The sequence below is a fragment of the Python bivittatus genome, unplaced genomic scaffold (genome assembly GCF_059951505.1).
Source record: "Python bivittatus isolate LINGU-HERP-01145 unplaced genomic scaffold, Pbiv_v1 ctg000020_np1212, whole genome shotgun sequence".
Classification (NCBI taxonomy): domain Eukaryota; kingdom Metazoa; phylum Chordata; class Lepidosauria; order Squamata; family Pythonidae; genus Python; species Python bivittatus.
Window position 1 is genome coordinate 58,672,969 of NW_028277030.1, and position 14,136 is coordinate 58,687,104.

Consider the following 14,136-nt stretch of genomic DNA (forward strand, 5'->3'; position numbering starts at 1 on the left):
GAATTGCACAGTTATCTTACCACTCTTTCGACAGCTGTAGGAGGGGGGCAGGGAGGGAAGCAGCTGGGCTGCCTTGTTGAAGGAGGGATTGCCCAAAATTGGCTCTACTTTTAGACAGGATTCACTTTGTTCTAAGCTCTGATTTCTTAAAGCACGATTTAGCTAAGCCATAAACCTACTGGGAGACCGGGTCCATCCAGCGAGCAAAACCGAATCCAGGCCAACAATCTTTCAGCTTAGCCCCAGGGAAAGGGCCGTCTCCATTCCCTTTCACTCTTCTGGGGAAGGAGGGAGGGTTTTGCAGCCAGGTGCCGCAGGCTCCCTGTCGCTCTTCTGCTCCTGATGCCCCGCTGGTAGTGGCTGCTGAAGGGATTGCCGAGTAGCAAACCCCAAGAGCCCCAGCCTCTCCGCTCCGATTGCCGTTCAATGGGAGCGAAGCCCGCTGCACCAGCTCTGCTTGGAAACGCATCCAGTTGATTTCAGGGAGGCTTATTCCGAGGGCAGCGGAGGAGGATTTCTCGGCCACCTCAAGAGTCAATCCTCCAGGAGCAAGTCTCTGTGTCACCTGCCTACCTACATCGAAGTCAGGCCCGCACAGCGCAGCGGAGTTTTCGCGCAGGTCGGTGAGCCTCGGGGGTCCCCTCGGCCCGACAAAGCTCCTGTTAGGCCCAGAGCGGATCCCCTCACCTCGAAGCCGTCCTCCTCTCTGAGGAGGAAGCAAGGCTGATCCGCGAACAACTTCCCAATGAGCTGCAGCAGAGCAGACTCGCCTTTGGTCTTTCGCAAGGGGTGCTTTCCCCCCCCCCCGCAGCTTTGACAGGCTTCCCAGGGAGTTTCTAAGAGTTGTCTTCAAATTTTACAATTGAATAGATTAGAAGGGAGATAGGTATGAAACTATATGCATATGCATGCACACCTACATCATGGGATTGGTTTCTGTTACTGTAAATGTGAATATAACTCTCTCAACATAATCTCAGCTTTTCCTCTTCCTGGTTCCATCACAACTGGTTCACATCCAGAATGCACAAGGCCACCTATGATCAGTGTCCCACTGTCCATTATAGAGCTAGATCTGTCCTGTATTCCTCCTCAGAGCCCCTCTCTGCTAGCCAGTGGAGATCTATGGACACCTAACTCAATAAATTCAGTACAGTAGGTGATTGCTACACCATAATTGGGTTCTGCTTGGGTGCATTCCCACCTGACAGAGCATGGGCTCCATGCTAGTAACTAATGAGAAATTGGCTGGCTACAGCAGTAGTAAGGCACCCACTGAACCCAGAAGGAATGAGCAGGCCTCCACACAAAAGCAATTCTGTGCCAGCAGCCTGATGTACCCCATCAATGAATGCTCTATCATAAAAAAACAAGGAGGAAAGCCTTGTGGAGACATAAGAAGAGGCTGGGAGGAAGACAGAGATGAGGAGAACTTTTGAGTATGCTGTAATAGGAAGATGTCTGATATCAGCCTGATGGGTTGAGTATGGAGAGCAGAGTGAGAGAACCACAGCCCTCTGATGAAAGGGAGATTTTCAGCTGGGGGACAGGTAGGTGGGTTGGAAGGGAGCTGTCTTGGGTGCTGAAGAAAGCTCATTATCCTGGTGCCTTGTCGACAGTGGTCAGCAGAACTATGAAAGACAGGAGTTACATTCAGATGTTTCTGAGGTGCACCAGGTTGGGAAAAGCTGATCCATAGAGCTTCCTCAACCACTTGCCTCCTGATATGCTAGCTGTATCTGTCAACATACATTGGTCAAGCTGGTTGTTGATAATGGGAATTGTAGTCTAACAAATCTGAAGGACACTGGATTGGGGAATAATGTGTGTGTGCTTCTCTTTTTTCTTAGCTGATTTCCATTTGTGGAAAGCACCACTTTCCTTTTTCTGAAGAAATCTAAAATGAGGTTTACGTGAAATAAAAAAAGGATCTATTCTGGATAATACGTTTATTTGTGTGTATCTAGACAGATTATCAAGCTTCTTTCTATTCTAGAAGATCATTGTTGAGATTCACTTTTGTCTCTCCCTTTCACTTAAATATCTTTGTTTTAGGGAGGCTGTCCAGTGGACAAGACACATAGGAACCAATGCAGGGCATGTCGGCTGAAGAAATGCTTGGAAGTCAACATGAATAAAGATGGTACTTTTGCATCCTTTCATATTTTTTCTTGCACCCCAAATTATTGGTCAGATCATGGCTTTGCTCTTAGCATTCCTACATCTTTGTCTCTGTGTCTCTTTCCAAGCAACAGTATTTTGTTTCCTAATCAAAACCTATTTTGAGACATTTGACTCAATAGTAGCTTTCCACAGTGGTCTCCATTCAAACCCAGTGCTTACATATTAGATTCCCTATTTAGACTGAAATCCTAATATGCACACATTGAACTCAGTGGGATTTATTTTCAATCACAGGATTTCACAAGAACTAAATGTGAGGAACATTAAGATAATTTAGCAAGATCAAGATCATATATGAAGAGATGGGGAAAAAAGGAATTTCCTGACTTGCCCATTGCCATTGTCTGAATGCTGTCAGACAGATATCAGACTTGCACCTCTTCTCCTCTCTTCACCCCATCCCACTCCCAAAAAACCCTACTGAGTATCTCCCTCAACAGTCCCATAATTCTAAGTAATCAGTAGGAAAGAAATATGGTTTCTTCATCTTTACCTATAAGAGTTTGATTTTTTTTATGGCTCTCCAAGGTTTTTGAAGCACAACTTGAGCATATAAGTAGAACCACAGCCCTATCATTGCTGTTAGTGCTACACACAATATTACTAATGCCCATATAAGGAACAAGTGCTGCTTTCCTTCCCTGCCCTCTGCGCCTTCTCTTTATGACTTTTTCTTGTGTTATCCTCTGTCACAGCTTCAGGAACTTCAGGCCCATCCCACCACCTTCAATTAAGTCCTTTATTCCTTGCCTCGAACTATTTGCATTTGGACAGATTCTGGCAAAGTAGAGCAAGGATAAACAGAAAGTAACTGCAGATTTACTGCAAGATCTATTACAAAATTAATGTGCTATAACTCTGTAGGGATTTCTGATTCCCAGTTGTTTGACAGTTTATTAATCATTCCTAACTGTTTAACAACTGTAGCAACAGCATAATTTCCTCCCTCCACTCAGCATAATGTTGAAATTACAAATGTGTGTGTGTGGTGCTGGTGGTGGGACTTACCATTTGTGGAGCTATTATGAGCATCACTGAACTTTTATTCCCAAAATGAATTTCTGGGCTTAGAATTCTTTAACTTTGAATATATTCTTTTGCAACAAGCTTTGGTGGGTGAATATCAAAGTTTGAGTAAAAGCTTCAAAAACAAGAGTGGATTCTACAAGCTTGAAGTCTCCCCACCCAAGGAGACTAAGTTGCAAAACCTTAGGGAATGCAGGCAGAGCAGGGCAAATATGGCAGCAGTCACCTAGCGGTGGAATTATTCCAGTTCACTATATTTTTGCACTCATTTCTTTATTTCTATATGTATCATCTCCATAGCTCCAGATGGTCCAGGATAGTATTTCTTAAATATTTTAAGATCATTGAGCACCAGAAATGGATTTTTATGAGGAATACTAATGACTCTTTCTCTTTTAAAAAAATGGGAAAGAATGTTGAAATAAATAATGTTTCAACAATGTTCTTTATTTTATTTTATGACCTTGTAAATGATGACATAGTTCATCATTGGGATTATTAAAGACTTAAAACTGGCTTAAGATTAAGCCTGTTTCAATATTTGGTTTTGATTATTATGAATGCTGAAAATCCACTTTTCTCAAAGATTCATTGAAGGAAGAAGCAATCCATTTGAAAAACACCTCAACTAATTTGCAAAACGCCTCTAACTAGTTTGGAAGACACTGGTGCTCTCCAAGGTAATTTAGAAAACACTGTTCCAGGCAATTGTGGCTAAAAGCTGGCTAGCTCGCAATATGTAGGCCCCCAAGTTCATGAAAAACTCAATCCAAACCCCTTAATTTCTATTATGTGCCATTTATAAATAGAGAACTAATCCAATACATAAAAAATGAATGGAAGTCCCGAACAGGAACACCTAAAGAATATCATCAAAAGTAGTATCTGATTGATTGATTAACTGATTGAGCTTCTATATAGTACTTTTATTGTCATAGCATCAATGCATATTAAAAAATACTTTTTGTTTCTATCAGCATGGTACTTCAAAACTACTTTCCTTTATTTGCTAGAATCTCCTAAAACCCATTACTTGAGTATATCCCCAATCATGTCACTTTTTAATGTGCTGGCCAATTAATCCAAATAAGAGATTCCCTGCTGGTCCTATCAGGCTTATAATAAATCAAATCTGTTTCTTTTACTATTTTCTAATTGTTGACTATTTTCCATTTCTCTTGAGAATTCCTGAGATTGCTTAATTTGCGAATTATTTAGGCTTGTAAGCACTAGAGTTGTCTGAGTATTTTGTATTCTACCCACTGAATATTTGAATTACTCCCCAGACATAATCATGGGCAGTTATCATTGGAGATTTAGCTATTTAGTTAATACCAATATGTAAAATTCAGTTCACTGCCCCCAGTCTGAAGCAAATTTTTTGTTTGTGACATAGAGACCTATCTCTTAATCTCTCTTCTGCTGTCCCTTTCTTCCCCTGAGATTAATAAACATTCCTTCCTGTTCTTCTTTAGGTCCCCTCACTAACTAAATTAATGTCCCCCTTATAGCATGTGTTAACATTCTGTTGCTAATGCTTTCACTCTCAAGAAATAGATTTTTCTGAACATCTCATGATATTTCAGCAGGTCAGCAAATTAACAATTGGTCTTTGTAGATGAAAGGCAATAGTTTCAAAGGTGTTTTTACACAGACATGATTAAACATGCATACCACAGCAAATTAATCCAATAAAATGGTTCTGATTTTTCCTAATCTTTTTTTTTAATTTACAGCTGTTCAACATGAAAGGGGACCAAGAACATCTACCATCAGGAAACAAGTAGCTCTGTATTTCAGAGGGCACAAACAAGATAATGGAACCACACCACATTTCTCCTCTGCAGCTCTACCTGCTCCAGCTTTCTTCACTGCAGTCACCCAGCTGGAACCTCATAATCTAGAACTAGCCACAGTTTCTACAGCATCTGAAAGGCAGAATCTAGTTGGCTTAGCTCAGCCGACTCCAAAGGTTTGCTCCTTTCTTCTAATTTATTACAGGAAATGCAACATTGTCCCAACAGACTTCAGACAGAGGAATCAGGCACTGCAAACTTGACAAAGACTGGAGGTCTTCTCCAACTGAATATTTCGTCCCTGTGCAGTGGTGGTTTCTTTTGTCTGGGTTGTAGTGCCATGACTCACCTGAATAAATAAATGACAGAAGTTTATTTATTTATTCAATTTGATGCTGCCCAATTCCAAATGACTCTGGGTGGCTCACAGTATACCAAAATGATATACCCCAAAAAACTAACCAACCAGAAGTTCCCTAACTGTCAGAGAAAGATTACTGTGTAAGAGCCTGGGGTCAATGATCTGTAGCAAATGAAGAGCACTCAGAAGTTCATTCCACCATGCCTTGTATTGGTTACTCTCCAATAAAACTATGTAATATTGGAGCTTGAATGGCTAGTAAATTATTTGTTTTGACTACTAAATATGAAACATAACTGTGATGATTAATTTGTTGACATATACTGCTTGCTATATGTGGACATGGTAATATTGGCTAGCCAATTATTCTGTATGTTGGCTGTTTGCTAAGAAGAACAGCCCTCTTAGGTGTTTATCACTGCGCTGGTGCAAGTGGTCCCAAGTGATCACTTAGGGATCACTTTAGGATGATGCTTAGAAGAGTTGCCTCATGTTCGGTTCCATCCAACAACAGCTGGAGCAGAATGGACAGAATGGAACAGAAACAAGAGGACTATGGAGCTCCAATATAACTGTAACCAATCCCAATAAACTTGGCATTATCCTATGCACTTCTGTAATTTATAGGTATCTATCATTTAATGCAAGGGTAGACAACTGTCTGGTGGCTTAACTTTTTCTAAGTTAAAAAAAACTGGGCCTCCAAGGTGAAGGGATATGGCTAGTCATGTCATAGTACTGGAATGGGAAGGGGCAAAATTTTTGCTCCTTTTTTACATTTTGGGGAATGGGGGCCCTTTAGGGTACAAAATGGGTACTACTGTATAACTCTCAGAGGCTTAAGTCAACCATTTTGCTCCCAACTCTTCTCAAACATGAAAAATAAAAAAAGTGGGAAAACACAGCTTCTAAAGTTTATCTATTTCTGTATCTCTAAAGTCAGCTCCCTCAACTTCTGATGACTACACAGATACATTCATGTTGTTTTTTTGGCAACAAGCTGGAAATAGTTTGTCATTACTTCTGCAACTTTTTAAACTTCCCAGTCAGGTTTATAGCTCTTGGACTTCATGGGTGACTCCAATCTAAGACCAAACCTACTTTTTTTTTTTTAGATTCACCTAGATGGCTAGGTACTCCCACCTGTTGTGGCATATTTATGCATATCTGACTTCTCTCTGTGTCTCTGTACATGTTTCTATTGGCACCTCTATACGTTTGTGAATGTGCATGTGGATAAGCTTTCTGCAAGGAACAGAACGTAGCATCAAGTTCTAGCCTGTATTTTTCCCAGGGAAAGAATTACCGTATACCCTCTCAGCCAGTACCTAATGTATGTTCATATGTAGATAATGCATTTGGAGAAAAGATAGAAATACAGGCTTGTAGCTGGTTACCAAATCTCCCCTTTCCATTCTCCTTCTGTCCTGTTTGGATTTTGCCTCTCTGAGAAATAGGTTAAATAACTAAAAAATGTATTTGTTTAAGTGGGCGGTTCTTGCCAACCATCAAACTTTTAAAAAATTATTACTAGTATCCACATGAAGTCAGCGGTACTCCCATGTACCTCTATGAAGTGGCCACGGAATCCGTTTGTGAGTCTGCAGCAAGGCTTCTCTTCATGAGCATCAAATGGGCAAAGAGTGTCCCAGCCTTTTCTACTCTCTCCTTACAAGATCAGGTAAACCTTTCCCAGGGTGAGGAAGTGGGTGGGGGCGGTTGCTTTTCTTAAACTCGTTTTTCAAGGTTGATTTACTTCATGTGATCAATGGTGCTGTACTATCCAAATCGATAAGGGATTTATGTGATTTATTCCTCACCTTTCTCCTCTGGCAAATATTCAAGGTAGCTAACAGATTTTTTTTATTTTAAAATAAATAATAAAATCATGGGACAGCTAAAAGCCTGGCAAAAGTGGTGTGTCTTTACAGACTTCGTAAGCACTGAAGGGATGGGTGTTAAATGCAAAGAGAGAAGGAGGAACTCTGAATTGCTCTGAAGGGTTAGAAATGTTTGTTGGAGTTTGGGGGCAGGCAGGGAATCGGGTTTTGTGTGTGTGTGTGTGTGTGTGGGGAGGGAAAGGTAGCCAGTTGCCTTCTGCCTGGAGTGCTTGCAAATGCTGCTGATGTACAGCCAGTGGGAGGGGAAGAGCAGCATCGAGTCAGAAGCGGGTGGCTGAGTGCATTTGAGGGTTGGGTTTTTTTCCCCCTTGGTCCATGGAACCCACTTTGAAAAGCTTGCTTGAGATCAGTTTCTTTCTTGCATAGTGCGGTAGAGACCCTGGCTTGCCTGCTTGAAATATTTGGGACAATGCAACAAGATTCCCTTTGCAGAGAGCCAGCTCTCTGTGCAGCACACCACGAAGGTGACTGAGTAGAGCTGCCTGCCACAGACTTCTCTTGCAATAGAAACCTGAACTGGGTTTATTTGGTCTTATCTTTAAATTGCATGCTCTCCTTTAAAACTGAGATTTCCACGCCTGATTTCCCATTGCAAGGCAATTTCGAATAATCACTTCCCACCAACCGTTATTTATTTTAAAAGATACAGAATATACTAGGACAATAAATATATGTATTGTATATCTTTCTGAAAGGCTTTAGAGGCAAATTCTGGCAAGCAAGTTTTTAGGAAGGATGAAAGGAGAAAGGAAGAGAAGCTATTGAAGAGCCATTACAGAAAAAGCCCACTCCAGGGTCAGTCCTACTGTTGGCAGTGGATAATGGGCAGAAGAGCAGCAATCCCTGGAGGTTCTTTCCTGGGAACTCCCCCCCTCCCCAGAACATAATTTCTCTCAGTTGGAGAGCAGAACAGCCTGTCAGCATATCCTCTTCCGCTTCCCCTTTTCCTCCCAGTCTAATGTTCCCTCACCCAGTGCAATGACTCACAGTAGCCAACCACATTTTAGCTTAAGATGTTGTATGATCCCAACTTATGTCATTTTGATTGGGTTAAGAGTTTGGTAGGGGGCATTCCCAAAATAAACTGTATTTGGAGACCTGGGCATCTGAACCAGTGTCAAGTGGGACTTAGGTCTTATTGACCAGGGTTATGTCTCTCTCCCTTCTAGCATTGATTGCGACAAAAATGTAGGCAAGACCAACTTTCTGTGGATGAGGTCTAATGGGTTTGGTTAAATTCAATCTGGTTTCTACAAGACACAGTAGAACGTGTTTCTCTCTCTCTCTTTAATCTGGTTTAAATGACAGCCATTTACACATACTATGAATAATAAGCATTGTGAGCTTTAATCAGCAAGTGCTGGTATCTTTGTTGATTTCTGCTTTCTTAAGAGTATAGTACAGATACCTTATTATATTAGCTCCCCCTCTGGCCGCTTCTGTAGGCCTCCTTCTATAACTAGTAAGCTGCCATTGACATAGATGATTTCTGTTTGATGTGGGATGCCTAAACTAAAGACTGAGGTCCATAGCCCCTAAATCATCCCGGTATCTTCAGTGTGTATTTTTTAATGCAAAAATGGGAGAAATGGAAATTAATGGAAATAATCATGAAGTGCACTTTAATAAATTGTATTATATTTCAATTTTTTTCCTGGCCCCATTCCTTCTTTGTAGTGAAGCTCCCTGCAAACTATTGAAAGGCCTAGCATGTGTATGTGATTTTATTTGCTTCCTTATTATTAGGCTATCAGACCTGGGGTGCAAATATCAGAACAATCAGTAGATGGCAGCACAGAGGTAAGAGTTTTATGTATCACTTTGCTGCCATCTGGTGGCTGTTCAGATTGTTGTAGCACAAATATGCTAGCCTCATTATGAACCTTTCTCCAGTCTGGTCCCCTCCAGATGTATCTGACTTTCCAAAATCTCCCAGCTTTAAAGATGGTTGCTGAAATCCAAACAATTAGAAAGCAGCAGAACTTTTTCTAGTGTAATTTTTCAACTGAGAAATACCTATGTATTTGCGCGTGCATGTTAGGGAGGTGGGAGAATTTCAGAGAAACGAAAGCCCCATCAATATACGAGGAATGGCTTACTGCAGATTAAACTTATCACTGAACAGATCTCTTTGAAATAGGCCTATTATCCATGTCAGGAATCAGATTATCCTGTCATTTTAAATGAGCTGGCTGCATATCTAGCACTCAAAATTAAAGGCGAGTTTCATGAGTTGTTACGTGAAATTAATCCACCCTTTTAAAGCCCAAGGATTTCATTAACTGCACCATTATCCCCTCTAGGTTTTGAGACCAGACTGTGAGATGCAAAGTTTCGGCTTACTCCAAATTGAGAATTACAGACTGCAGTTGGAACATTTTTTCTTCTATTGTTCTCCCACTTCGCTTAAATGCAGATTCTTGTTTCAATAATTATGGTCAATAATGAGGGAGACAGAAAGAGTGATGGAGTTACTCTTGTGCTGTTACTATTGGGCTATTTGAAGCCCAAGCTTATGCACCTACACTCAGAAGCAAGTCCATTGAGTTTAACAGGAGTTATAGCTGCACAGCTGTGCTTAAGACAACAGCCTTACAATTGCTAGAAATATATGTAGAAAGGGAACTATTTGCAAGGTGATCACCATAGCATCTTGGCATGTGTGGGAGGGGGACAAATCTCTTCTTGAGTAGCAATATTGCAGCAAATTAAAAGCCAAGTACAAAAGCAACCATCTATCTCTGAGCCCCCAAAGACAGTTATGTCCCATCTTTTGGTGGTTGAGGGCCACACTAATGGTTTTGTGAGGAGCCACAACTGCAATGAAAGTGAAAATGTAAAGTGAGTGAGACCCCATTATACACATGAACAAAGGCAGGATTTGGTATTTTTTTTTAATGTTTGCTACTCCCAAATGATATGAAATTAAAATTCAGTGGTGGAATTAAATGAGAGTTCTGGAAGCCCTAAAAAGAAGACCTTGGGTAGATATGGTCCACCTTTACTATAATCAGACAACAGCAACTGCAGAAGGTAAAGGATAACCATCAAACCATCAAAAAGGTTGCTTCTTTCCAGCTCCAGTCTTTTCTGCCCTTTCAGCTAAATCTGCTTAAGGAGATCTGTCCATGAGAGAGGGATAGAGAACTGAGGGGCTGGGGTTGGGAAGAAGATCCATTCTGCTGATTTCACAAGTTTTGCGTCCCAAACATCAGGGCTGTTAGTCCTGCTGACTTCCTGGGAGGCAATTGCTGTGAAAAGCAGAGCAAAAGGAAAGCAGCCCATCAAAGACCAAGAGGCTGTACTTGTCTGGTATACTCAACCACAAACTAGCCAACCACATTTTAGTTTAAGAGGCTGTACAAACCTAACCCATGTAGTTAATTTAGTGTGTTATGTGAACTCAGAAAATTGGGTTAATTAAGAAACCATGGTTCAGTTACCCATAGGTGTGTCATGAGAACATATCTAGAAATGTTCAGTTTTTCTACTCTTCTTAACCCAACAGGGAGTTTGGATGGCATCCTGTCAGATGGTTTATTTAAAAAAAAAAATTATCCAGCTTTTCAGTGATCTGGTGGCTAAATGACATAATTATCCATAGTAGTTTCCAAGGCAACATATTATTCAGTGGGGAGGAGCAGCATTGGGATACACTGACCCTGATATTTATTTATATATATAGATACACATACACACACAGTTTTCCCTCTCTTCCAACCTTTCCATAAATTACATTTTTGGGATGTGTTGAGCTACAACTCCCATTATTTCCAATGAGTACAACCAGTGGGCAGGCTGGGTATTGTGGGGGATGTAATTGGATTTACAATTACAATTAGCTCTCTCCAATTTGGATTGGAGAAAGCTGTTGTAATCCAGCACCCAGGAGCAACCTGTCCTGTACAGAGTGAATGATGCTACTGCCCAAAAAGAAGAGGTTCCCTATTTATGCCAACAATATTTGTATAGTAGTAATTTGCTTACCCAATTTGGTCAATTTCACAAGAAAGCTGGTTTGCAAAAGCAGAGATAATTGACTGAAGTTAACTCAGTTTGAAGAATACAAATCATGCTCTGTTGTATTTGGCTCTAATATATTATTAATGGCTGGAAAAGAAAGGGCATGGATGGGTGACTGCAACTTTAGACAAAGAGTGGGGCTATGTGCCAGTTTTTTAAGCATAAAGTCCTTACGTGTGCTGTTTTACACAGTACTTCCATAGGTAGCGATACCTTCAGAACACCATCCCAACAAACACAGTTACAAAATCTGGGGATCTGCTAATATTTCTGGATGCTAACAGACTCTTCATCAAAATGATAAAAGGATAACTAGGATAATCCAAGCAGGGGTGGGATGGGGAAAGAGTGAGTATGGGCATTTTAAAGCCATTTTTCAAACAGCAGAAATTTACATATTGAAATTGTTTACCAATCTATAAATTATACACCATGTTATATCGTACCTCTATTGTATGACAGCTGATGCTTTTGGAAGATGCTTGGAGGGAACTGTTTGTTCTAGGAATAGCACAATGGGCCATTCCAGTTGATGCTAACACTCTACTGGCTGTATCGGGTAAGAATTGCACAATTTAATGACTTTGTTATAGAAATTACCATAAAAATACATTATTGAAAACAAGACAACATGTAAAGAATACCAAATCCATTCCAAACAATAGAGTATACCTGTCATTTATAAATCTATATTTAAATGCAAATAATGTTGTTTTGTTGCATTCATGACTGCTTGCATTGTCATTTAGATGCAAATTACTGTGTTTGTTATCATCCAAGAAAAGATTTCATACTAACTTTCCGACAATATCGTCAGTTTTGTGTTGAAGCAGATCTGAGAAAGTAACAATGGCATAGCTATTGATACTTGAAAAAAAAATCAATCTATCAAGTACTTCAAATGACTTATTAGTGTATTCATTTCACACATTTTTCCAGGCATGAACGGCGACAACACAGATTCTCAAAAGCTGAATAAGATTATCTCAGAAATACAGGCATTACAGGAGGTCGTGGCTAGATTTAGACAGCTTCGGTTAGATGCCACAGAATTTGCCTGCCTCAAATGCATTGTCACTTTCAAAGCAGGTAAGGAGGATATAAAGACTTACTAGCATGTATCAAGATGCTGTGTCCAGTAGCGTGGTTTCCTACCTCCAATATCAGATTGTAGAACATCTTGAATTACCATGTTGTGAAGACAAATAGAATTTTTTCCCAACGGAGGCAGCCAAGAGATTCCAATGTGAAAAATGCTACTATTTAATTTAGTTTAGTTTCAATCTGGCTGCTCTTTTAAGGGAGTAATTACAGCTGTTGGAGAATTTAGCATATTAATATTAGTTCCTGTTTATATTTACCTTATATCAATTTTTATTACCTTTGCATTAAAAGTAATCCTGCCGAGGGGTACAGTGAGCAGTAAAGGAAATTAGAAACTGACTCGCAATCTGCAATATATTGAAAAGTCATATTTGTTTGCGTCTGAGTGATAACTCTATGGGGAACCAAGGCTGCCTTTCTTCACATAGCAACTGTGGTCAACAGAAGCATGCAGATAATGCAGAAATCACCCAGCTCCGCTAAAGTCAGACTTTCAGCATCCTGTAGTATCAAGTTTACAATCTGTTTGGTGTTTCAAGGCTGGAATTTTGCAAACAAGCGGTAGCATTTTTGTTAACTGAAAGTAAATGGCGTTGTTTCCTAAATATTGTTGCCCCCCGTTCCCCAGGTGAGTTGTCCTGCTCTCAAACCTAGACAGCTGGCTCCATTAGTTTTGTGCTATTATGAAATTGCTAGCTAATGAAGTGCAGTGATGTTACCAAGATGGACTTGGCTGTCCTGGTAATATGTGAAGAGTGGTTGTCTCTCTGAGTGGTCTGTCTGCTTGCAGTACCTACACACAGTGGCTCTGAACTCAGAAGTTTTAGAAATGCTGCTGCCATTGCAGCTCTTCAAGATGAAGCTCAGCTCACCCTGAACAGCTACATTCATACGAGGTGAGGATACCCTAGTCCAAGAGGTTTGTTTTCTTGCCTGGGAATTTACAGCATCTGTAAGAAATTAACGCATCCTGGTCGTATAGGCTGAGGAGCCTGTGCAGAGGAAAAGGGGGATTGAAATGAAGAAGGCCCCTGTGAAAACAGGCTGCATTGCTTTTGCCTTTAGGATGTTAGCACATCCAAGCAAGCTGCCTCTGCTGACTGGCTTTGATTGGGTGAAAGAGATTTTGCTTTAGTTTGATTTTTTAAAAAAATTCTGTTGGGTTTGGATGGCTTTCAGGACTTTAAATAAGAATTTATATTTAATTTATATTTATGTTGTCTTGGGAGGGATTGATACATTTATTTAAATGCTACCCTGCATCACAATACAATCACAGGAGAGTCACAATATACATAAATAGTTATAATAAAATCTCCTCTCTTCCAATGCAGAGCAATTAATCTTTTTGGTTAAAGGCTTTCTGAGCAGCTTGCCCTGATATATAGGCCTACATGCTGACCCTGGATGTGAAAATAAGTAATCAAGGGGCGTTATTTCCTTTCTGTTCAAAAGCACAAAAAAGCTACAGAGTTGGCATTTTGCCTGTCTTTATCAAGAGAAATGATCTAATAGCTTTACTGCGGTTATCAATGTCATTTCTTATTAGTAGCATTAACTTCCATGTTTGATTTCTAGGTATCCTACACAGCCCTGTCGTTTTGGGAAATTGCTGTTGCTCTTGCCAGCTTTACGTTCAATTAGCCCCTCAACAATAGAAGAAGTATTTTTCAAAAAAACAATTGGGAATGTGCCAATTACAAGACTGCTTTCAGATATGTATAAATCCAGTGACATATAG

General features: G+C 40.3%; 1 protein-coding gene across 1 annotated transcript in view; it reads left to right on the forward strand.

Annotated features, from left to right (window-relative positions):
• Positions 1 to 14,136, forward strand: part of NR2E1 (nuclear receptor subfamily 2 group E member 1) — a 28,304-nt gene extending 14,168 nt beyond the window's left edge. The window contains exons 3-9 of the mRNA XM_007423351.1: positions 2,056 to 2,143; positions 4,947 to 5,182; positions 6,902 to 7,048; positions 11,754 to 11,850; positions 12,231 to 12,380; positions 13,186 to 13,291; positions 13,974 to 14,136. Coding sequence (XP_007423413.1) covers positions 2,056 to 2,143; positions 4,947 to 5,182; positions 6,902 to 7,048; positions 11,754 to 11,850; positions 12,231 to 12,380; positions 13,186 to 13,291; positions 13,974 to 14,136 — 987 coding nt within the window. The remainder of the gene's footprint in view (positions 1 to 2,055; positions 2,144 to 4,946; positions 5,183 to 6,901; positions 7,049 to 11,753; positions 11,851 to 12,230; positions 12,381 to 13,185; positions 13,292 to 13,973) is intronic.